Raw genomic sequence first — 23,742 nt, 5'->3', positions numbered from 1 at the left:
GATCAAAGGACAGGGGAGTATGCCTTAAACCAACATACAAACATTACAAAACTGCTATACCACAGTCCAACTATAGAAATACAAAATACAACAGCATTATTGTTCAAGATTGGAGCGTTGTGAAGGATTACGGCTGTCATATTTACCAGTTTAAGACAATAAAACGTTTCTTATTGTGTCCTGGTTAACGCCCACTACCCCCCCACAATCTAATGAATCAGTGTGTTTCAGGCACACTAGCATCAGGAGAGACGCTTCATTGTCTTTCTGTGGACAATGCAGGGGAGAATCCACAGCTCGAGACCAATCCACCGACAGATCTGATCCCTCATGGGCCAGAGGATGAGCCCCACGGGTCGCTCCAGATAGCCATCGTGGACCTGGAGTGTCAACTGAGATACACCCAGAAAGAATTAGAGAGTGAGAAAAAGAGAACACAGACCTGCAAGGAGAGATTCATGGAACTGGCGAAGAACCACCGAGCAATTATTTTGTTCATGCATGAGTACAAAAAACAGAATGTCCAGTTAAAGGTGGAAAACAAGGAGCTACAATTGGAAAACAAAACACTCTTTTCGAAAAAAGTAGAGGAAAAGGAAGCAATAATACAAAAACTGTTGGAAGAAAACGAACAGCTGAGAGAGCAGTACACAAATAAGGAAAAGGAATATCAGTAAGTTTCTTAATTATAAAGCCGTCAGTTATTTTAGTCATGATAACTTACAGTACAGTCCGCAGAAACAAAGATTTTAAATATTACTTTTTACATTGTCCTGATCTTTGGAATATCAAAGGTCAAAGTCCCTGTGGAACCCAGAACATCACCAAAAGTTAATCATCTGTCCCCTGGCCCCTTGTAAACACGTCCTGGAAATTTCTTTAAACTCTCACAATCAGACAGATTAATGACGGATGTCACATAACCTTGTTAGAGGTAAATATTATTCTTTACGTTTAGATTGAACATTTTCTTTCTATTTCAAGGGAGAACATTGCGCATTCTCAGTCCAAAGCCGAGGAACAAGCAAACGAGCATCAAGCAAAAGAGGCTGGGCTACTCGCTCATTTAGAAAGCGCTCAGAATGAGCAGAGAAATGCGGTTCACAAGTGTAAAGGTGGATGGTTCACGTTTATTTTACACTGCATTCACCTCATACAAGCACTTTGTAATTACGGTGCTCTCGTCCCGACCAGAACTGGAGCTGAAGCTCCGAAACATGGAAGAAGAGCACGTTGTGAAAGAAGCTAACCTGAGAGAGACTGTTACACATCTGACCAAAGACAATGGCAGACTCTCGAATCTGTCAGTGGAAAGAATGCAAATGATCCAGGTAAAGGGAACTGATTTCTTACAGTTATCACATCACAGATCAACTCAGTGCTTCAGGTCTCTAAAAAAATCATCTCAAACCTCAGGAGAAAGACAAAGAAATCCAAAAGCTGGGGAAAAAATGGAAATATGAGAAGGAATGCCGAATGCAAGCAGAGGAAAGGTGATCCAAGCATTAAGAAAATACTGTTACTGTTGGAAGAAGGCAACTGTGTAAGTGATGAAACTGACTTCGCCCCCCCCCCCAGGTTCCAAACAGAAGCAGAAGAAGTGAACGTAAATGATAAAGTCATGTCCCTCCAGGCTGCCCTCAATGAATCCACAGTGAAATATGCCACCTTCCAAAAGGTTTGCTACAATGTGCAACTTTTAAAACAGCTTTCTTATAAATTAAGCTCATCAAAGTTGCCAACCAAGTCGACTGACTATTTTACAGGATTTTGAGGCCTTCAGAGAGCACAGCAACAAACTTCTCACTCAAGAAAGAGAGTTAAATAAGACACTTCGCCACTTGGCCCTCTAAACATCAGCAGTGGGCGATTTCTTTATTTTTTTCTTAAAATCAAAAACACTCACCACATATGTCCCCTCAGTGGTGGCTGAATATAACTTTGTATTCGATCCCACCTTTCTAGAACAAATCATTCCAATATGCCGTACAGATGAAGCCGGAGTACCTGGAGAGTTCGACACAGAAAGCTCATCTTATAAAGATAGTGTGTAAAAGTTTACAAATCAGTGTTAACATATGTAAAGGTGCCACCCTGTTATCAGTTATCCTTTTACTAAATGCGCTTTGTTGTCGATAGACAACAAATTTCAACAAATACAAAAAATTATGCTTAATTTGACAGGTTAGTAGGAGGATGTAGGAGAAGCTGGAGCACCTCAGGGTTTGTGGATGTTGATTATCTTTGGAGGAACCTCTGGAAGCGTCTTGTTTCACCCTCTCTGAGGTTGCTGCTTTCTGAAGCTCTCCTCTCTCTCTTCAACCTCTTTCCTGTGATTCTTTTTCTTCTCTTCCATCTTTGAAGCTCTTCCTTTAGACATTTTTTTCCTGCCTGTGTGCTGGATTACAAATCTGCTTTTGCGTCCCACCCCGCTGATCATCCTTTTGAGTGATGACCTTTGCAGCCCTTGCTGCTTTTGGAGGGAGGCGCTACTGTGCTTTATAATTCATGGATGCGTTACTCTGGAAGTTGTCATTGCCGATTTTCATCCATCACAAGCACCATCCTGGTGCTCCAACCACCTCCAATGCTTGGACACTGTGGGGTGCCTCCATCATGCCCACATTGACCAGCAGAGGGCAGAAAAGGCGCATAAAACCATCTCTGTCGCTGACTCCTCAAAGCAGGTTGTTGTTATAGTCTAATTTAGGGTATCCACTGTCTGGGCTTCCTTCCTTCAGCAAACAAACATTCAATTTTAAAATATGTTTGTTTGTTTGTTTTCAAATAAACTGCATTTTATATAATTCATCTTGTTTCACTTTGCATTTTCTGTAGTTATTCCATTAATTAAACATTTCACCACACAAATCCTAAAGCCAGAAATGCTGTCGTAACATGCATTAACACCAGGCTTACCATTCATCTTATAGCAAGCAGGTGGGTTCATTTTTGAGAAGCAGCATTCCTTTGTGTCAGGACTTCTCCCCTAATTACTTCTTGCCTGAAGCGTTGTAATACAAAGCCTCCTCATTTCGAGCATGGCAGACATAGTCACAAATCCTCAGCCATGTCTGCACAGGACTAGTCCGTCTTAAAATCACACCAGGAGGAGTCTGTTGAAAGGTCACCTCTGGCAGTCAGTGGTCATTTGGGCTTTTTCCAAGAGTCTGAAAAGTTCGTCCTTTAGTTTTATCATCCAGATACGTCTCATGTTTCTCCAAGATGAAGTTCAATGAATTTAAAATGAGGAGAAACAAATCAAAGTAGCTAATATTCATCTGTGAAGCGTCACCTAGAGTGCACTATTTTAGTACTTGAATCTGACAGTAAAGACCATTTTTATTGGTTTTGTTTATTTTTCTTTAGCAATGCTTTATTTGTTGCTGCTTTACAAAAGAGTCGTTTTACATTTCTTGCATCAAGACAATTTGCTATTGACTTTTTTTGAAGTCAAAAGTCCTATTTTTAAGTGTGCGAAGGCTGCATTTTTAAAGGGATCCAATCCAGCACCCCTTGTTAGTTAGACCTTATGCTTGCACTTTATATCCATGTGAAAATGATACATTATTTAATGAATCAGATTTTGTTAATTTATGCTATTTAATTCCCATATCAGAACTATGATAGTTTCAATTTTTCAGTGCGTTGTTGCTCCACTGATGTAGCTCTGTAGCTACCCTCGGGGCAGCGTGCGTGTGTGTATGTGTGTGTGTGTGTGTGTGTGTGTCTGCAGGATGTGCTCTCCTGTTGACTCCTTATAAAAGAGGAGCGAGGGTTGGGGGATCACTTGCTCCTCTCCTCACTATGACTCACGCTGCTCCTCCTGCATGTTCAGCCTTCTGAGTGCACCACGGCGGGCAGGTCGAACCTCTGCTGCCTCTCTTCAATCTGCTTTTTTCAGGCTGCAGGCAAAACTGAACGGTGAAATCTGACAGCGCTGCATTCAGGGATTGTGAGTCGGTACCAGGATCATCTTTTAAAACTAATCAAAACACTGCTTGGACCTAAGAGCTGGAGAAAAGTGATCTGTTTGGTTTTTTCTCTCATAGTTTGGATCAGAATGCTCTCCTGCACGTGGGTGCTGCTGGTCACAGGACTGAGCTGCGTCTGGACACAACACACTTTGGAAGAGAAGAAACCTGTGAACAAAGTTCTGAGTGCAGGAACTCATGGTAGGCAAGGTAAGAAGATTAATATTGTTTGAGGTTGTCTCCTGATAATTCAACAAAATCAACTAATTGGCCTGAAGTTCTTCATGCCTCACCATTCAAATGCACTTTAATGAAGAAAAATAATTAGAATAATTGGTAAATTGGTAGCGTTTCTCAAGATCTTCCCTAGAGTGCTGTTTTAATTGTGTAAAGATTTTGGCTGGCAAGAGATTATTATTTCAATTATCCATAGAGCTGTTAAAAGCATAAAGTTTAATCATTCCTTTGTGACACAAGTATTCTTCATCATGTATATTTCTTATCAAATCCCTTATCTGTCTTGGTTTTATTGTCAGCCAACAGTGACTGTTGTGTTCTTGTGGTAAATAAGAATCAAATGAAGGAGACTAATATTTCATTAGTTGTTAGCTAATGAAATATTAGTTTTGTTGCCGGTAGAACGACCTTTATCTAGTTCTTTTCTGCACACAGCTCAGCTACATGAGGAGTGTGGTCTTGAGATCTCCTTCCTGTTGGACAGCTCTGAGAGCGCAAAGGACAACCATGAGCAGGAGAAACAGTTTGTCATGAAGGTGGTGGACAGACTCCAGGGGAAAAAGCTGCACACAGGCCGCAGCCTGAACCTGAGGGTGGCTCTGTTGCAGTACAGCAGTCACGTCATCACGGAGCAAACCTTTAAGGACTGGAGGGGCACGGAGAACTTCAAGGCTCGTGTAACTCCCATCATCTACATCGGGCACGGCACCTACACCACCTACGCCATCACCAACATGACCAAGATCTACCGGGAGGAGTCCAGTCCGGGCAGCATCAGAGTGGCCGTGCTGCTCACAGATGGCATTTCCCACCCGAGGAATCCGGATATTTTCTCTGCTGTGGCGGAAGCGAAAAACCAGGGCATCAAATTCTTCACCCTGGGCATCACCCGCGCAGCCAACGAGCCCACCAACATAGCCCAGCTCCGTCTTGTCTCCAGCTCCCCGGCCTCCCGCTTCCTCCATAACCTGCAGGATGAAGACATTGTGGAGAAAATAGTCGCGGAGATTGTGAGTATGAGACCAGTCAGTCAGCAGCCAGCACTGAGCTGAAAGGTGATGCGTTGGCTTTGAAGGAGGAGGACAGGCGTGTTCAGGTATCTGTGCAGATGGAATGATGAAAATGCTTTTCTGGAACAAGTAAAAGAATGTTTGTGTGGATAGACAGCGTCCTAGCATTGCCGCAAGGCTACAAGAACAAAGAGAGACTCCTTCATCATCACTTTAATCTCAGTTTAGCACTGATGTATTAACAGCTGGAGCTGTCACTGATGACACCGAATCATTGTGATTAGAACTCAAGATTAGAACCCATCTCAGGTGATGTGTTTAGTGTTGTGTTACTGTTGCTTCTAGGATGCAGCGTTGTAATAATGTTGACGTTCATCTTCGCCACTGTTTTTAAAAAAAAATCAAACTATAAACTACAAATGAGCTCTGCTGGACACTGATCCATCTTCCTGTGCTTTACAGACCAGTTTGGCTGATCAAGGAGTAAGTCTGATCATAACTAAATCATTTTGACATTTCTGAATGTGTGTAATCAAGTGAAAGTTCCTGCTTCATCCTTTTCTTACTATCCATATTATCTTTTTTGAAGTGCCCTTTGGCTCAGAAATGTGCTTGTGAGAAAGGAGAACGGGGCCTAAGTGGGCCTGCGGTGAGTACATTATTTAACCCCACACAGATTCTCCCACATCCATCTACTGTATTTGTTATTCAAATGTGTGTGGGCAGTTTTGGTGGAACAGAATCCAGAAAGACATATTTTACTCACAGTGCTCTGTCGTTTCACTAAAGTTTTGATACTTTCTATTTTTACTGCCTTGTGGGTATTTGCACAAGTTAACAGTTAGGTGATCTTGTCCAACATTCTCTAAGTAAGTCCATGGCAACACGTCAGAGTTGACGACCTGCAGCGTTCTTTTCTCAGCTAACTATGTTTGTCGTGTCCAGACTCTTGCGTTCATTGTGCATTTTTCATTTTGCCTAATTTGTCCACCATGGAAACCTCTGTTGACCTATAAAACCTGACCTTTGACCCCTGCAAATCTGAGCTGGAGCCCTGCGGTCAGCTATCTGCTCAAGTAGCACCAGACAAGGATCATGTTTTCTCTCACCTTGAACCTTTACCTCTGCACTCTGGTGCAGATGACAGACAGATAACACAATGTCCAGCAGAGTGACAGGTCATCACTTTGACAAACAGCTGCACAGTCATTATCCAGGTGCTTTTTCCCCAGAGAAATTCTTCACATTCTTGCACCCAGACTAAGAGCTTAGAATAATTGCCCTTATTAGTTTAATAGTCAAAAACTAGCAATTTCCATTGGCTAGCCACTGGCTCATGCTATCCAGGTGCAACTTAGACCATGACCTCTGGTCCTGCTCCCAGGACTCCTCATGACACCTGTGCTGGTAACTTTCACCATCATATATCACTCTTTTAGACATTAGACATTTTGCCTGTTAGTATTTCTCAAACTTAAAAGATACAGTTAGAGAAAAAATGGGAATGTGATGGTGATAGAGAATTATAACATTTTCAGTCTGATTTTCTTAAATTCTTCAGGGCAAAAAAGGTCGGCCTGGAGAGGACGGAGCTCCAGGTGTTAAAGGGGAAAAGGTGTGTAGAATCTATTAAGTCAAGACATTATTAAAGTCCTTTTTTCAAAAAACAAAAACAAAACTCAGACTATCCTCTCCTTTTAGGGAGAATATGGAATAAGTGGTCTACCTGGACAAGAGGGTCCTGAGGTAGGTGCCAATTTTGTGACCAGGTCTTATTTATTTAATTTGCAGTCTGTTGACACAGGATTTCCTTAATTTGACTTTCAGGGTAAACCAGGTTACAAGGGAGAGAAGGTACGTGCTTTAGGATAAAGGAAATAACATTCTGTCTCGTAGATATCATTTTTTGGAATCTGTGCAAATGTTTTGCACGCAGGGAGAGAGAGGTGAGTGTGGTACTCCAGGAGTAAAAGGAGACGCGGTAAGGCATCTTATAAACGTCCCACAATATCCACAGTTTAATTTGAACAACTTCCTGTTCACACTGCATCATAATACTAAATGATGTTTTTTGTTTATCTCACTGTCAAAAACTTCAGGGTCCTGTTGGTTTGGTCGGAACGAGGGGACCTCGGGGTTTGCAGGTCAGGGCTTTTTAACTGACAATATTCAGTTTATTGTATTTGTTCTGTTGCTCTTTAAAAATTCAAGTTTGGGTTCCCACAACATCATTGGCCCATTAGTTTCAAAAATGATTGTGCATCAACTGAAACTAATTCTTTTAAAAATATGTCATCAAATTGGTAAATTTTAAACAATGAGACTGAAACAAAACTTTTGAAACAAATTATCAAGAAACACGTCATTGGCATCATTTTCATTCTTCTTTTGTTATTACTGGTGTGTCCCCAGCTTGGCCCTACTGGACCTTGGACTTGTATGTTTAGATAATTGTTAATGCAAATAAAAGTGTATTAATATTGGCACTACTTTACTTTTTTTTCTTTTTTAAAAAAAAGGCTGTTCATTGTTTTTGTTTAGGGGTTACCAGGACCACCAGGGGACATTGGACCTGAGGGAATTCAGGGAAAGCAGGTCAGCCCCTTTTTAAGAACATTTACCTGCCTCATTGAGCACATCTGCTGTGACATATACGTTTCCTGAGAAGGCTGGTTTGAACAGGAGTTTGGAGCTTTATTTGTCTGGTAATAGACCACTGTTTGAACCTCTGGCTGTAAGCCACACTCACCCCATCATTATGGGATCCTCCTGATGAAACATCAGGGAGAAATAAGCTCTGTATACTGTTTTTAAATATAAAACACTGCCTACGGCGGCACCAGCTCCTCCAGGTAATAACATTTGGGAACTATGTGATATCATTTTCAAAATTAAGGATTACATCACTGGTATTACAGTGGAGTGTGTGTGTGTGTGGGAATGGTAACCTGTCCCGGATGTCTTCCTCCCAGTGATTTCTGGGTTTTAAGACTCCAGCAACCACAGCTTATTAATTAGCAAATGTTGATATAGATTTCTAGAAGTTTCTAATTTTTCTAATCAGGAGATTACTAATTAGATTCTGTCACTACTGTAAAGCTTTAAATGCAAACAAAGTGAAGATTCCATTTATCAGCAACTCAAGCTGCTTCCAACGTCTTTGTTGGTGTCAGACATGGTTGTTTGGGTTGTCTTGCTTTTGCTACATAACTGAAGCTGAAGTTTATCTTGTATCTGTCCCAACCTGCCTGAAGAGATCAAATATCTCCCACAATGCACTCCAGTTATCACACACAACATCTGTGCATACATAACAAATGCCAAACGTTGCTTCCAGCTTCAAAAGGGCGTCTGTATAGAACGGTGAAAATGAAGAGCCAAGTGAAAGAAGTGTGTGTTGAGTGTTATCGTGTGTGTGATCACAGGGCGAACGTGGCCCAACTGGCCCTCCAGGAATTCAGGGGGAAACTGGAATTGGACGTCCTGGTCCAAAGGTAAATACTGTAGAGTTGTCCTCTGAATATTTCTGTTGTCCATCAGTGTGTTTGCTCTCTCCATTTCTTTGGTTTGGTTTGGTTTAATTGTCTCACTACAAAATATGCAGGGTGACATTGGATTCCAAGGTCAGCCCGGTCCCCCCGGTCCTCGTGGAATAGGTGAACTAGGTCCTCCTGTAAGTTAAATGGGTTTTTCCTGTGATGATCTTTTGTTGACCACACACAGTGTCTTTAACATGAGCACTGCTTTGACACTCTTTAAAGGGTCCTCAAGGGCCGCAAGGTGTCCAAGGCAGTAAAGGACCCACTGGTGAAGGTCTGCCTGGACCAAAGGTACATTTAGCATAAAGACCCCTTAAATATGAGGTTAGAACCACAACATAGACCCGTAAAGCCCACTCTCCCTTGTTCATCATGCATGCTCTCTACCCTTAACATGTGCTGCAACATGCCATGCTTGACATCCATTTTAAACGCGTACAAATACTCCATTTCAAAGTGGATTGCTGGGATTGCAGGACACTCATATAGAGAATGTAAGTGAGAGAAAGTCGGAGAAAATCTATTCAACAACATGACCCCAAAGAAAAAAAGGAATAAAAAATATCATGAACATGTCAAGAAACCGAACCGGAAGGAAGAGACGCCGGTGGCATATTTTTACAGTTGTGTAAGTCTTAATCTGAAGTTTGATCAAGAAAACCTCAGAGAAAAATGACTTCAAGCAACAACACATCTGCATTTCCTCTGCTTACATACACATGTTCCTCTACTGAATTTATTATAAATCACAAGAAGGAAACATGAGCCAACACGCTCTCCTTTCAAATCTCTGTACTAAAAACAGTGCCGACTTGGCAGTGAATCAACAACAAGTAGCTCTGATGTACCTGGTAGGAATGAACTATTTTACTCCACAGGGGGATCGGGGGCTCCCTGGACCGAGGGGGCCGAGGGGACAACAAGGAGTGGGAATTAAAGGAGATAAGGTGGGCTGCACATACTATATATTTAGATTCACTTTGATATTAAATTAAATGGCAGAAGTTACAGTATGAGGGCATTAATGACACTTGTAACATGGCCAATGTAATCAAAACCAATCTGTTCCATTTTCAGGGGGACTTTGGGCCTCCTGGTTTTCCAGGGCCAACTGGGCCAACAGGAGTTGGGATACAAGGAGAAAAGGTCAGCGTCATGTCTTTAGATATGCTTTTTTTCCACATTGGTGATATGGTATATAGAGATACAGCATGTTAACCAGACTCCAGATATGAAACCCTCCTGATATGTATAAATGTCCAGGGAGTTGAGGGTCCAAGAGGGCCACCAGGAGTCAGAGGACTTCCAGGCGAAGGTCTTCCTGGTCCTAAGGTTTGTTCATATACTTGTCATATGAAATGCAAAACAGCATATCAGTGAGGAATGATAAAACAGATTCTGAAAATATTATCCTATAGCATTTTAACACTTTTATATCAGGCAGAATTCATTGTCATTAATGGAAAGTCCTCCATCATTGTTCCATTGACAACTCCATATTAAGTCTTCTACTCTACATTCTTAGAGAGATTTAATATTTTTTGTGATTCCATGTTCAAGAGATCTATTTCGACTATTTTAAAGTCCAACTTCAGAAGCACACCAGTGCTTGTGAAACCTGAGGAAAGTACTGGTGCGCACCAGATGTGAAGGACGCAGGTGACCCAGGAGCAAATTTTCACTCCAGGTGTGGGAGGGTTTTTAGATGATGGTTGTGGACTTCTTGATGTCCTGATGATGAAAATAAGGGAAACATACATGGGGATACAAAACCTCAGTATTATGCGCATAGTTTCCCAGAGAGGTTTCAGGAGGTGCATCAGTCCATTGCCTCCAACATGTACTGGATTTATCATATAGTTTTATATGTATTGTATTGTATTATATGTTTTATATGAGTTGTATATGTATTTATATTTATATGAAATAACTGAATGTGCATGAATGGATGGACTGAAGTTGCAGTCATGCTCTAATAATAAAACTAATCTACAAATGTCAAACATGTGCTGTTGTTTTCTCCAGGGAGATCAAGGTTTACCAGGAGAGCAAGGAGCTCCGGGAGATAGAGGTATTGGTGAAGCCGGTCAAAAGGTTCGGACACTGCGTCAAGTCAAACTTGTCAATTCAAATAATTGAATTTTATATTGATGTATGAAATATACAAATACACAATCAAATAAACACTATAACAATTACAGGGAGAACCTGGGTCAGCTGGAATCGGAGGCCTCCCTGGTCTTCCAGGAGAGGATGGAGCACCAGGGCAGAAGGCAAATCTAATTTTGTTTGGGGAAAATCTTATTTAGTAGATCAAATAATTAAGTATCTATTTTATTCTTTTAATTACAACATCTTTGCTAGGGGGAGCCTGGTTTGCCTGGCTTAAGGGGAACCGAGGGAGCTCAAGGAATTGGTACTCAAGGGGAAAAGGTAAAATAGAACCTTCTTTGTGTTTATCTGCTAAATATTAATCCTGCAACTTTTTTTTTTGTAATCAGGGTGACCAGGGTCAAAGGGGCATTCGTGGATTACATGGGCCTCCTGGAATCCCAGGACCCTCTGGTCCAAAGGCAAGTAACCATATATTCTGCTATAATGAGCTTTATTTTTAACTCACCTAATTCCAAAAATAAGAGTTGTCCAGCTTGTTTAAAGCACAGGTATTTTCCAAATGAAGTTATGCATGAATTGGGTGCACAGAGTAACTTACCCGCTCTCAACATGCAGGGTGAACGTGGGATACCAGGCCAGCAGGGCGTGCAGGGACAGCCAGGAAGGTCCATACCTGGTCCAAAGGTGGATAAAATAAAATCACATCATCAAACTGAGATGAAAAAGATATTATATAGAAGGCAGCAGCAAAAAAGTTAGACCAAGTTTTGTTCTTGTAATGTAGGGAATAAAAATTGCAAATACTTTTCTTTTCACAAGGGTGATGTTGGGTCTTCTGGTCCCCCTGGTCCAATTGGGGAGACAGGCCATGGATTACCTGGTCCAAAGGTAACACATTAAAAGACTGTGGCTGCGGTGTTGCAGGTAGAAATGCCCTCTGACACCACTGAAGCATCATCTTTGAAATGTCTGCAAAACTGAAAACTCACCTGCACCATGTGCACTACTGAATCGAGAGAGTTTTGGAACATGTAATAATGCTGCATTTCTAATCTGTCAAATGTTGTTCTGATGCTCCCTTTTATAAAAACAGGGTGATCATGGTCATCCAGGTTTACCAGGACCATATGGTCCCAAAGGTGAAGGTCTTCCTGGCCCTATGGTTTGTGTCACCATTATCTCACAGTTATTGAAGTTCTAACTCCTTTAGTGAATTATCTTTACGTCAGAATCGTCTTTCTCTCACTTTTAGGGTCCTACGGGTTTGCCAGGTTTACCAGGTGAGCCCGGTCCTGAAGGAATTGGAGTTCCTGGTCCGAAGGTTTGTGTTTGGACATTTTTTTACTTCTCACCTTCATACTGCTTGTCTTTCTGTACATTTTTATAGTGTAGTGTATTTTTAGGGTGATATTGGCTTCAGAGGATTGCCAGGATTGCCTGGACCACCTGGGGAGGGCATTCAAGGACCACCTGTAAGAAATTTAAATAGCTTCATATCACTACTTGTAAAGTCTTACTTATAACTCTGATTAAAGCACAGATAATAATATACCATATGTAAAGGACTGTAATGTGCATTGACTGAGTCCATAAATTTTGGTCTGATTGTTTTAATATTTGTCTTAAGGGTAATATTGGAAGGCCAGGGCCTCCTGGTCCAAGGGGACCACAAGGAGATGGTATTCAAGGCCCAAAGGTAAAAGTAACGGCTGATGCTGACTTACTGACACATTTGACACTAGATATTTATAATCAGTATTTATGGACAATCACAGTTTTCTTGTTCACGGCGTGTAAAAGTGAAGCAATGTGACGTTTCTAATTTATGCTTGTTCATTAAACAATAAACCTACCCGACAAACTAGCTGCAGGACAAGCTATAATCACAATTTATGATCTAGACAGGGTGCAACACTAAAATAAAGTCTAATTTTAGGGTGAGCCAGGATCTCAGGGTATGACAGGTCCCAGAGGGCCGCCGGGAGATGGACTCCCTGGAGCTAAGGTGACAGATTTACATGTTTCCGAAATTTTTATAGACACAAGATTAACTGAACTAACATTGAAGGATAAGTGATTCATCTCCTGTTTTAGGGTGATCGGGGATTAACTGGTGAAAAGGGGGGAAAAGGTGGAAAAGGAGACCTGGGAGATTCTGGAGTGCCTGGTGAAGCAGTAAGCAAAATAAGGGGAAGGGGGGATCTATGAAATGATCCTATTGTGAATGCTCCCTCAAATATTCAAATTATTAATATTTTAGGGAAGGGCGGGAGCAAAAGGAGATCCAGGCCTCACCGTAAGACTGCCAACCAACTAATTCAGTTTAATTGTTTTCAATATTAATCTAGAAGAATGATTTGGCATTGTCATATTTGTCCTATTTCACAGAGAGAGGACATCATTAAGCTCATTAAAGAAATCTGTGGTAAGAACATTTATGCAACCTTAAAGTTGATTAAATGGTTGATTTGGTCACATGACTCATAATTAAAATGATCGTTTTACAGGATGTGGCATCAAATGCAAAGAAAGACCGATGGAGCTGGTGTTCGTCATTGACAGCTCAGAGAGTGTTGGTCCAGAGAATTTTGAAATCATCAAGGACTTTGTCATCAGGCTGGTGGACCGTACCACAGTTGGACGTAACGCCACCAGAATTGGACTAGTCCTCTACAGTCTGGATGTCCATTTAGAGTTCAACTTGGCTCGTTACGCGACCAAGCAGGACATCAGGCACGCCATCAGAAAAATCCCTTATATGGGCGAGGGCACCTACACTGGCACGGCAATCAGGAAGGCAACTCAGGAGGCTTTCTTAAACGCTCGGCGTGGCGTCAGTAAAGTGGCTATTGTCATCACAGATGGTCAGACAGACAAACGAGAGCCAGTCAAGCTGGACCTGGCTGTGAGAGAAGCCCACGCTGCAAACATTGAGATGTATGCCCTGGGCATTGTCAACGCTTCGGATCCCACACAGGCCGAGTTCCTGCAAGAACTCAACCTCATCGCCTCTGACCCTGACGATGAACACATGTACCTCATCGATGACTTCAATACTCTACCAGGTGATACGTTAGGTTGTGAATGACATTTTCAGCAGGGAAATTGTTCAAATATGGCTGCGATGTATTTAAGTTTTCTCTTCCCTTAAACCCCTGGTTTCTGTCTTCTCAGCACTGGAATCTAAATTGGTCAGCCAGTTCTGTGAGGATGAAAATGGAGCCCTGATTTACAACCACATAACAAATGGACACTGGAACGGCAACAGTGGACATGGGGACAGTGTTGGTGACAATAATGGCCAGAACAGTAACAGCAACAGAGGATTTGGAAAGAGCGGGATCAGTTCCAGCGATAAAGAGGAGATCCAAAATCGGAGACGCCACAACAGTCGAAGCCGTGGAGATACTTTCACACTGCCCATAAGTGCCGATCCTCTTCCTGTGCAGGTCAGCACAAGAAATGTAAATTAGCCAGTGACAGCATTTTTTATAGTGTTGACAAATATTTTTGTGTTCATATTCCTGTAGGTGGAGGAGGATGATGAAGGTGAAGATTTAGACATTAGAGCCCAAGCCCGCATCAGTAGTATTGCAACATTAATTAACAAAACATCTGTAGTATCTGTCAGAGAAGGCTCCATCTCTAATGATGTGGTTTTATCATCTTCATCGTCTTCATCTAACACTTCAACCTCATCTGCATCAACTTTATCTTTAAACTCTAACAAGTTACAGTCAACAGTCCTACCACAAGGTGAGTAACACAGGCGTGCACTGCAAGGATTCTGTCTGTCTGTCTGTCTGTCTGTCTGTCTGTCTGTCTGTCTGTCTGTCTGTCTGTCTGTCTGTCTGTCTGTCTGTCTGACTGACCGACTGACTGACTGACTGACTGTCTGAGGGTTTTGGTTAGATTTCTGCAAGATTTCACTTACATTTTGATGGGCAAATCTTAGGGTTGGATAAAAGTGGACTAGTTATTTTAAATGTTAGGGTGATCTACCAATGCACCAAACTAATTCAAGCCAACTAAAGAAAAAAAAAGGAAACAGACAACAGTATATGTTCTTTACATATTCAGACTCTCTATGCTGAAAGAAGTTGGAAGCCATAGAGACATGTCCAAACCCAGGCCTCAAGGGCCACAATCCAGCCTGGTTTTCTGTCCTACCAGGCTGAAAATGCATTCAGTGGATTAGAAAACCCAGATGGATTGCAGCCCTCGAGGACTGGGTTTGGACATGCCTGCAAGAATGCATTGAACTGCCTCAATTTCAGAGTTCTGTACAGGGCAATACAGTTACATAAATACAAAAATTAATGGACAGCAAAAGAACTCCGTTAAAGTTAGACAACGCCCTCTGGTGGTACAATTATAGGCCACATTATTTTCTCCTCAATTTATTTTACTTAAGGTTATTTTTATCATTAATTTAGTCAGTTTCAGGTCATTTGAATGTTTTTTCCTGCTTTCAGTTGTCAAATTTACCATACAAAAATGTCTCTTTCAGAGGTTTCTCCCCTTGATCCACGCTGTAGTCTGAGTTTGAATCAAGGTCCCTGTCGAAACTACACCATCCACTGGTACTATGACAAGCAGGCCAACTCCTGCGCACAGTTTTGGTACGGAGGCTGTGGAGGAAATGATAATCGTTATGAAACAGAGGAAGAATGCAAGAAAACCTGTGTAGTAAGCCTTCGCAGAGGAGGTGATTCAGTTTTAAAAATCCATATTATTATTTTTAGTTGATTTATTCTGAATACTAAATTACTTTGTTCTCCACAGGATAAAAGGAGAATTCGATTATGGACCTTCGATCTGCTTAAGTCTTTAAAATTATGTCATTTGAATGTTTCTGGTTTTTGTTTTTTTTTCCTGACTGCTATGTCCCCTTTGGGGTCACAGGGATGCTTATCCCAGCTGCATAAGGGCAGAGGCTGGGTACATCCCTGAATAAGTTGCCAGCTCATTGCAGGGCCCTATGTAAGCATTTGGGTACTTTGCTCAAGTGTACCTTGACGCTCTGAAGGTGTTCAGTCTTCTCCCCTACTACCAGAACAACCGCGACTGGGCTTGAACCATGAACCCTCCATTTCTCTGCCCAGCTCAGTCTCCAACAAACTGAGCTACCACTGCCATGATTTATATGTTTAAAAAAATATATCCTCAGGGTACTGGATCCTAGTCCTGGATTTAGAACAACTACACTGGAAACCTTGCCTGTAAATATATTTTATACTTGTACAACCTATCAGCTTGATTTTCTGATTCCAAGCAGCTGACAGCTATGATATAATTGTATACTTCAAATTGACATATATTTTCAAAAAAGCGTTTATTATTTTGTGATGATGATGTTTTGCAGTGTTGATTTATGTTACCACTGGCAGCTGTAATATACTGTCTCAAAGGGCTACTTTTGTCTTGTGTGAGGATGCTGCAGTCCATCCATTAAAGGTCTGTTCATGTGGGCAGTATGTATGTATCTCTGTTATGGATAATTCGGTCTATAATAAAATTTAAAATAAAGGTACTTTCTCATTTATATCAATCTTCTATTTTTGTTGTGATACTGAAAACAATTGGTTGTTATATTATTTGTTTGTTATATTTTAAAAATGTATTTTAAAATTTCCATGACATTAATCCACATTTTGAAATGTGACAAATTTACAGATGGAAACCAGCAAGTTCTGATATTCAGTGTATTGCTAATATGCTTGACAACTTGCTTTGCTTAATTTGCTTTAGGAATTCTAAAACAGTTAGCTGTTTGTTTAAGCGTTGTTTACGACAGTTGTCATTACAGGTCATTGTAGGATGGTCCATTCACAGTTGTTGGACACCAATTTTAGAAACGAATGACGAAGACAAATTTAGCCCTTTTGTCCCTTCTGGCTTGCCTTCTGTTGCCTGGGTGATTGTGACGCTACTAAAACTGAGATTAGCGACCGAAGGAAGGGGAATAACCGGACAAATAAACCTTATTTACTTTGCTACAATCAGCAATGGCATCTGTTTTAGATGCTCTCTGGGAAGACAGAGAAGTCAGATTCGACATAACAGCACCGTGAGTTACATCACTAAAAATGTTTGTTTTATAATAACGTTAGCTTAGCTATGCTAATATGTATAAAAAAGATAACCTCATATAAATTGACGATTGCTTACTTATAAATACTCATCTAAACCATGTAACAAAAACAGATCTACTTTTTCTCATGAAATATATTTTTTTTTATGTAGCCACATGAGATGCATGAGCATTAACTCTGTATTAGCTTCTAGTCTTATATTTTATTGTTTATAACTGAATCATTGATTATTCTGTCTTCAAAACAGGCAAATGAAGACACGTCCAGGAGAAACACTGATAGATTGTTTGGACTCCATAGAAGACACGAAAGGAAACAACGGAGACCGAGGTAACGCAGAGTGCATTTTAACTGCTCTGGCTCACATTTCCCCACTTATTATTATGCCAATTTCTTTCAGGTCGACTTTTGGTAACAAACCTGAGAATCATTTGGCATTCTTTGGCCTTACCAAGAGTGAACTTATGTAAGTCCCTGAATGCTTCTGGCATCTCTTGATGTATTATAAGATTAGTTTGATGGATAGTAGCACATGTGTTTAGAGCCAGATCGCATCAAGTAAAACTAAAAAATAGAACATGTCTGCAAGAACATGTAGTTGAAATACTTTGTAAGAATTGGATGCAATTGCATGTCAAAATGATTGGAATGTGAACATGAAATGAAATGTAAATATGATTTTTCCAGCTGTTGGTTACAACTCCATCATTAACATCACAACAAGAACAGCAAACTCAGTAAGTAAACTTCTGCAACATTGGATTATTCTGATACACCTAACCTACAGCTCCTATTCTGTGGAGGATGGAAAATTTTAAAAAGATTTAATTTATAAAATAGATACTCTTTTCCAGAAACTCAGAGGACAAACTGAAGCGCTCTACATCTTAACAAAATCCAACAACACCAGATTTGAATTCATCTTCACAAACGTGGTTCCGGGAAGTCCACGACTTTTTACATCTGTCATTGCAGTCCACAGGTAACCAAGATAGCATATTTCATGATTTCATTGTAGTTCAATATTTTTAAATAATGTTGTTGTGTTTGTTTTTAGGGCCTATGAAACATCAAAGATGTACCGGGACTTGAAACTGCGAGCAGCCCTTATTCAAAATAGGCAGTTAAGACTCTTGCCCCGCGAGCAAGTGTATGATAAAATCAACGGTGTTTGGAATTTATCCAGTGATCAGGTATTGGTCCATGAAAGCCTAACCATTTTCCTCATGTACAGCGGTTTCTATGGGTTTAAATTCTAAAATATCTTCGTAGCACTAAAGTCCAGTCCATAGAATGTTCATGCTTCTCTCCCCCACTCTTGTTATGGCTTAATAAAAACACCAGTGTCAACTGTTTAAGTATTAACTGTTTAGTTTGTCGTAAGAGTTCATTCCCTCTTTTTAATTTTGAATTTGTGTCTTTTAGGGTAATCTTGGAACCTTTTTTATTACCAATGTTCGGATTGTGTGGCATGCCAACATGAATGAGAGCTTCAATGTCAGCATTCCCTATCTGCAGATTGTAAGTAAAATACTTAAAATGGGCTCATTTGGTATTGGAGGCCTTACAAAACAAACAATTAATGCAAGTTCTCCTGTAAATGAGCAGGATTCATCAGTTAACTGTAAATATAATACATAAAAAATGCATGATTTATATAGAATCTTTTTTGATATATTTCTTATGCTGCTTTTCTTCTCCAAAGTGGTCAATCAGAATAAGAGACTCAAAGTTTGGCTTGGCTTTGGTGATAGAAAGTTCACGTCAGGTAACCTCTGTCTCTTCTCTCACCTGAGCTGCTGACAGTCTTGGTCAAAGGACTGATGTGATTTCACATATATGTTTAGTTTCCTGCCTGCTTCAGTCCCTTGTACACAAATGTACGTCTCTTGTTTCAGAGTGGCGGCTACGTGCTTGGATTTAAGATTGACCCTGCAGAAAAGCTTCAGGATGCACTTAAGGAAATCAACTCTTTGCACAAAGTCTACTCTGCAAACCCCATTTTTGGAGTTGAATTTGAAATGGAAGAGAAGGTGAGCATCTGATTTTGAAGATGAACTCATCAAACAGCTCAACACATAGATTTGAATGAGTCTTCTACGCTTCTTTTCTCATCTATTTTGATAACCGGAAAACCTCGTTGTCATAGTGCTGTTTTGTCCCAACACTATTTCCAGCCCAAGCCACTGGAAGAACTCACAGTTGAACAGCCCCCTGATGATGTGGAAATCGAGCCCGATGAGCAGACTGATGCTTTCACTGTGAGTCTGTTGGCCATTCATACACTAATCACTTCTCTGGGGGTCACTGGTTCAGCTTTCAGACTCTCAGAATAGCTGTCTGCTCATGCCCTTTAGCATGGGCTAAAGCAGCAGGAAATTATGTTGCCTGGTGCTCATGTTTGTGGAGGGGGGTATTCAGTATACAACAATAGCCTGTTACATTATGTCCCCTTTGTTTTGCATAAATGATTGATTTGTACTTGTTGCATGTCCACAGGCTTACTTCGCCGATGGAAACAAGGTAAAGTCTCATGGTAAAATTCATCACAAGCGGTTATAGTAAATCATAAACTGTCACTTATTGTTTGCTTGTCTACGACCGTTCCAAAGCAACAAGACCGTGAGCCGGTTTTCTCGGAGGAGCTGGGCCTCGCCGTTGAAAAGCTGAAGGATGGTTTCACGCTTCAAGGCCTGTGGGAGGTTATGGGCTGACCGACATGAGACAATGGTTCAGCAGCACTCAGAGGGCGACAATATTTGTATTTATGTAAAAGTCATGTTTAGCATTAAAGGTTTAAATGTATAAATACATTAAATAATACATTTTATTGCTGGGATATGTATTTGTATAAGAATTCTGTACTACATAAGATGTAAAATAAAGTATGTCGTAGTACATTTTTTTATGGCAGTAAATGCATTCAAACAGGAATAAGGAAGAGTCATGAAAACCTGGGCATTATGAAACATTGTAAATCTTTTAAGAAAAGAAAATGCTAATTTCCCTCTCTTTAATGTACAACAAATGCCAAACAATCAGGAACTTATATACATTCTCTCTGACTCCCCAACCCTGATACAGTACGTCTCCTGTGTTTCATGAAGCGTCTCATGAGTTCACTAATTTGTAAGTGGAAAGAACACAATGATCCCTCGACTGTGTGCAAGTATTTAAAAAATCTAGAAAGAGGACAAACATCCCCTCCTGGGGCTTCAGCTGTTCACTCACTGTGGGGGTCTCACACACAAACATCACTCTGCTCGGTGGGCTGGGATCTGCATATTGATGCCGTAGTAACCGAACCAAACACAGAAGTTGTGTTTTCCTTTTTTATCGATATTTCCTCATTTGTGTACCGGTAAGTAGTAGCCGAAAGGTTCACAGGTTATTTTTATTTGGCCACTGGCTGAACAACAATGTTGTTACAAGGTTCCAAAGTCATTTTTACTCTATGACAGCTGTGTGGGCGCTCCGAGTTGGCTTATCCAAATTCTTCATGGATGGAATGGGATGGCTATATTTAGATGGACACAGTTATATTGAAGCAGCCCCAGACCTGGCTGACTATAGTCCTCCCTGTCCTCCTCCTGAGACGGTCTGTCAACTGCTCCTTTCTATCTGCCCTCCTGGCCTTAAAAATGGATCCAAAAAGTCTCAAGGAAGACCTTCGTCTCTTTCAGACGACTCTATTGCAGGATGGACTCAAAGAGCTTCTGAATGAGAACAAGTTGATTGATTGCATCCTAAAAGTTGGAGAGAGGAGCATCCCGTGCCACCGGCTCATCCTGGCAGCCTGCAGTCCGTATTTCCGGGAACTCTTCTTCTCAGCGGACGGGAAGGAAGTAAACCAAAGGGAGGTTGTTCTGGAGAACTTGGACCCCAATATCATGGAGGTGATTGTCAATTACCTGTACTCAGCTGACATCGACATCAATGACAACAGTGTGCAGGATATTCTGGCTGCTGCTAACCGCTTCCAGATTCCCTCAGTTTTCACAGTCTGCGTGAATTATCTGCAGAAGAAGCTGTCGAGGTCTAATTGTCTTGCCATCTACCGGCTGGCACTGATGATGAACTGCGCCAGACTGGCGATTGCAGCTCGAGATTACATCGCAGATCGGTTCGAAACCATGTGCAAGGCGGAGGAGTTCTTGGAGCTAGATCCACCTGAGCTCTTTGCCATTATTGGAGCGGATGCGCTTAACGTGGAGAAAGAGGAGGTGGTGTTTGAAACCCTCATGAGGTGGGTCAAGAAAGACAAGGAGAAGCGCCTGAAATCTCTAGAGGAGGCTTTTGACTGTATTCGCTTCCGCTTGATCCCAGAGAAGTATTTCAAAGAAAAGGTGGAGAAGGAGGACCTCATTAAGACCAATCAGGAACTCCTCAAAAAGATCAAAGTTATAAAGGAAGCCGCAACCGGGAAGCTGCCAGAAAAGAAGAAAGGTCAAGATGAAGAGAATGGAGAGGAGGGAATGTTGCCGGGCTACCTGAACGACAACCGCAGATTTGGCATGTATGCCAAAGATTTGGTCCTGATGATTAACGACAGTACTGCCGTGGCCTACGACCCCGAGGAGAACGAGTGCTTTCTGGCTTCGATTGGGGACCAGATCCCACGAAACCACGTCAGTCTTATTACAAAGGAGAACAAGCTGCACGTGTTGGGTGGGCTCTTTGTAGATGAGGAGGACAAAGAGACCCCACTGCAGTGTTACCACTACCAGGTAGAACCTGCGGAGTAGCAGACACACCACAGGAAAGTCTTTTCTGATCTGAACGTTTGTCTTCCAGTTGGACGCTCTGTCTTCTGACTGGGCTGCGCTGCCACCCATGCCTTCCTCCAGGTGCCTGTTTGCCATGGGGGAGTGTGAAAGTCTAATTTTTGCTGTAGCGGGAAAAGATTTACAGTCCAACGAGTCTCACGACACCGTTTTGTGCTACGACACCGAGTGAGTTGCGTGTGCCAACAGTGTCCTCAAAACCGTTCCGTGTGTTTTATCTTTTACATTTTTTCACTCAGAAAAATGAAGTGGAATGAAACAAAAAAGTTGCCCCTGAGAATTCACGGCCACTGTGTGGTTTCTGAGAACGGGCTGGTGTACAGTATTGGAGGCAAAACAGATGACAAGTAAGAAATTTTCTTTTAGGGCATAAAAGGTATTAGCTTTCTTTGTTTTTATTAAACATGACACTAATCCTTTTTTAAATGATTGGTAAAGTAAGACCATCAACAAGATGTTTGCATACAACCACAAGAGGTCGGAATGGAAGGAGGTGGCGTCTATGAAGACACCCAGATCCATGTTTGGCGCCGTTATCCACAAAGGGAAGATTATTGTGGTTGGTGGAGTCAGTGAGGAAGGTCTGACAGCCTCGAGTGAAGCCTACGACTTCGGAACCAACAAGTAGGTGTATGATGGTAATGTTTAGAGGCCTTTAGAAGTGCTGCAACATTCGTGTCAAGCAAATTGGAATTCGTTGTTGTGCCTTATTTAGGTACTTAACCAAATTAACCAAGAATTCCTCTCCTCACATGGCCTAATTTAAAAGATTTGACTGAAAGCCTCTAGATATTTGCCTAAAGTATTTGTCTTCCTTTCATGTTGTACCAAAGGGGTTGTTATTAGAGGCATAATTCAGAAATGGTCCAGATGTGACTCCAGCTTGGTGCGCTATCTCACAGGTGGGCCCCGTTCACCGAGTTTCCTCAGGAGAGAAGTTCAGTCAACCTGGTCAGCTGCGGGGGGGTGCTGTACGCTGTCGGAGGCTTTGCCGTGGTGGAGAATGAGAACAGAGAGTGTGCGCCCAGTGAAGTCATCGACATTTGGCAGTATGTGATCTTCGTCTTTGCTCAGTTCACTTCTTTTGCTGCCGTCACACAGTTTGTTGTTTTTTCCAGGTATGAAGAGGACAAGAAACAGTGGACCGGCATGATCAGAGAGATGCGATATGCCACCGGAGCCTCCTGTGTGTCCATGCACCTGAACACAGCCAGAATGCCCAAACTCTAACCGTCCACTGGCATTGCAGTTTCTAACATTTACAGTTGTGCTTTCTGAAGCTCACCCAGACTCCAAACACACATTAGTGATTTAATCACACATTTTGTCATGAACACTCAAGAAATTGTGGAGGAAAGCTCACAGGAGACAGAGTTGAGTCAGTTGTTCACGGTTCCGTCTGTGCACAGAAAGAACATTTTTTAGAAATAATTGAAATCCAAGAGTCATTATAAAATTGCATACGAACTGTTAAATGTAAATGATCGTTGTTTGAAAAGTGTCACATTTTATTGACATTTTAGTATGTTGGTTTTTATCGACTTATTGATTAGATGTAAGACTGACTCTATTGGTGTGGATTGATTATTGCTGACCCGTCAACACATGTCCTCCTCACCTCCCTCAACCTTTTAAAGGTTTTTCAGATTTGCCTGTAGGAATGACAGATAATGTACTTTTCACCAATAATGTCAATCAGAGCAGCAGAATAACATCGAAGCATTTACTGTAGGCCTCACTTATTTGATGAGAAATGGCTCAACAGCTTTCAGTTTGAACAAATTCAACTTAACTCTTTTTGTTATGTTCGGTTACAAATGTGGATTTTGAATATTCCTGCTGTATTCATCCATGTGCTGCATTTCTGCTGCAACTAAGTACTCTTACAGTAAACGTATGTTTTAAAAGTAAAAATCAAATCCAACAGTAGGTGTAGAGATCCTTTAGATTTATATAGTTGCATCAGGAATTTGGAAAAAACCACAGAG

The 23,742-nt window shown here is 41.3% G+C and overlaps 4 protein-coding genes across 9 annotated transcripts; all 4 read left to right on the top strand.

Annotated features, from left to right (window-relative positions):
* The first annotated feature begins 117 nt into the window (after positions 1-117).
* zgc:172182 (coiled-coil domain-containing protein 89) lies at positions 118-2,799 on the top strand. Of its 3 annotated transcripts, XR_003888511.1 has the most exons (8): positions 118-673; positions 985-1,115; positions 1,195-1,331; positions 1,417-1,493; positions 1,579-1,678; positions 1,767-1,862; positions 1,966-2,046; positions 2,185-2,799. XR_003888511.1 is itself a non-coding variant. In XM_029836422.1 (7 exons), exons 1-7 carry the CDS (start codon positions 213-215, stop codon positions 1,994-1,996), a joined length of 990 nt encoding a protein of 329 aa, XP_029692282.1. In that variant the 5' UTR covers positions 118-212; the 3' UTR covers positions 1,997-2,799. The 3 variants fall into 3 exon arrangements, 2 of the variants coding, with proteins under 2 accessions (XP_029692282.1, XP_029692276.1); XM_029836422.1 differs by having other exon boundaries at positions 1,767-1,819; positions 1,966-2,799; XM_029836416.1 differs by having other exon boundaries at positions 1,966-2,799.
* A 994-nt stretch (positions 2,800-3,793) lies between these two features.
* On the top strand, positions 3,794-16,420 carry col28a2a (collagen, type XXVIII, alpha 2a). Of its 4 annotated transcripts, none has more exons than XM_011609969.2 (36): positions 3,794-3,955; positions 4,053-4,175; positions 4,647-5,221; positions 5,684-5,704; positions 5,811-5,870; positions 6,783-6,836; positions 6,923-6,967; positions 7,049-7,075; positions 7,158-7,202; positions 7,321-7,365; positions 7,763-7,816; positions 8,647-8,715; positions 8,826-8,894; positions 8,983-9,051; positions 9,639-9,707; positions 9,838-9,906; positions 10,024-10,092; positions 10,786-10,854; positions 10,962-11,033; positions 11,125-11,193; positions 11,262-11,333; positions 11,491-11,559; positions 11,695-11,763; positions 11,969-12,037; positions 12,128-12,196; positions 12,279-12,347; positions 12,503-12,571; positions 12,812-12,880; positions 12,970-13,050; positions 13,136-13,171; positions 13,264-13,300; positions 13,383-13,940; positions 14,050-14,324; positions 14,406-14,631; positions 15,386-15,583; positions 15,661-16,420. In XM_011609969.2, the coding sequence occupies exons 2-36, from the start codon at positions 4,064-4,066 to the stop codon at positions 15,663-15,665; spliced, it is 3,633 nt and encodes a 1,210-aa protein (XP_011608271.2). In that variant the 5' UTR covers positions 3,794-3,955; positions 4,053-4,063; the 3' UTR covers positions 15,666-16,420. The 4 variants fall into 4 exon arrangements, with proteins under 4 accessions (XP_011608271.2, XP_011608257.2, XP_011608261.2 ...); XM_011609955.2 differs by having other exon boundaries at positions 4,053-4,184; XM_011609959.2 differs by having other exon boundaries at positions 3,794-3,963; positions 4,053-4,184.
* Positions 16,421-16,617: 197 nt separating this feature from the next.
* On the top strand, positions 16,618-19,868 carry bbs5 (Bardet-Biedl syndrome 5). The gene is made up of 12 exons (XM_003961850.3): positions 16,618-16,945; positions 17,218-17,300; positions 17,371-17,436; positions 17,658-17,707; positions 17,825-17,952; positions 18,028-18,163; positions 18,396-18,491; positions 18,676-18,738; positions 18,869-19,003; positions 19,148-19,231; positions 19,470-19,493; positions 19,583-19,868. The coding sequence occupies exons 1-12, from the start codon at positions 16,884-16,886 to the stop codon at positions 19,682-19,684; spliced, it is 1,029 nt and encodes a 342-aa protein (XP_003961899.1). The 5' UTR covers positions 16,618-16,883; the 3' UTR covers positions 19,685-19,868.
* A 673-nt stretch (positions 19,869-20,541) lies between these two features.
* On the top strand, positions 20,542-23,683 carry klhl41a (kelch-like family member 41a). Its single transcript, XM_003961849.3, has 6 exons — positions 20,542-21,697; positions 21,765-21,922; positions 21,994-22,101; positions 22,193-22,378; positions 22,657-22,803; positions 22,873-23,683. The coding sequence occupies exons 1-6, from the start codon at positions 20,612-20,614 to the stop codon at positions 22,982-22,984; spliced, it is 1,797 nt and encodes a 598-aa protein (XP_003961898.2). The 5' UTR covers positions 20,542-20,611; the 3' UTR covers positions 22,985-23,683.
* Positions 23,684-23,742: the final 59 nt, after the last annotated feature.

Source organism: Takifugu rubripes, chromosome 1, assembly GCF_901000725.2.
Source record: "Takifugu rubripes chromosome 1, fTakRub1.2, whole genome shotgun sequence".
Classification (NCBI taxonomy): domain Eukaryota; kingdom Metazoa; phylum Chordata; class Actinopteri; order Tetraodontiformes; family Tetraodontidae; genus Takifugu; species Takifugu rubripes.
The sequence above is the reverse complement of the archived record's forward strand: the minus strand, read 5'-3'. Positions and strand labels throughout refer to the sequence as shown.

Bases quoted from the DNA above. Each gene is read 5' to 3' on its own strand.
- zgc:172182 (XM_029836416.1), top strand. From the start codon at position 213: ATGAATCAGTGTGTTTCAGGCACACTAGCATCAGGAGAGACGCTTCAT. The intron at 1,116-1,194 runs GTGGATGGTTCA...CGTCCCGACCAG, and splicing joins TGCGGTTCACAAGTGTAAAG to AACTGGAGCTGAAGCTCCGA. The intron at 1,494-1,578 runs GTGATCCAAGCA...CCCCCCCCCCAG, and splicing joins CGAATGCAAGCAGAGGAAAG to GTTCCAAACAGAAGCAGAAG.
- bbs5 (XM_003961850.3), top strand. From the start codon at position 16,884: ATGGCATCTGTTTTAGATGCTCTCTGGGAAGACAGAGAAGTCAGATTC. The intron at 16,946-17,217 runs GTGAGTTACATC...TCTTCAAAACAG, and splicing joins AGATTCGACATAACAGCACC to GCAAATGAAGACACGTCCAG. The intron at 19,004-19,147 runs GTGAGCATCTGA...CACTATTTCCAG, and splicing joins AATTTGAAATGGAAGAGAAG to CCCAAGCCACTGGAAGAACT.
- klhl41a (XM_003961849.3), top strand. From the start codon at position 20,612: ATGGATCCAAAAAGTCTCAAGGAAGACCTTCGTCTCTTTCAGACGACT. The intron at 21,923-21,993 runs GTGAGTTGCGTG...TTTTTCACTCAG, and splicing joins GTTTTGTGCTACGACACCGA to AAAAATGAAGTGGAATGAAA. The intron at 22,804-22,872 runs GTATGTGATCTT...TGTTTTTTCCAG, and splicing joins GAAGTCATCGACATTTGGCA to GTATGAAGAGGACAAGAAAC.
- col28a2a (XM_011609955.2), top strand. From the start codon at position 4,064: ATGCTCTCCTGCACGTGGGTGCTGCTGGTCACAGGACTGAGCTGCGTC. The intron at 12,038-12,127 runs GTTTGTGTCACC...TCTCACTTTTAG, and splicing joins AAGGTCTTCCTGGCCCTATG to GGTCCTACGGGTTTGCCAGG. The intron at 13,941-14,049 runs GTGATACGTTAG...CTGTCTTCTCAG, and splicing joins TGACTTCAATACTCTACCAG to CACTGGAATCTAAATTGGTC.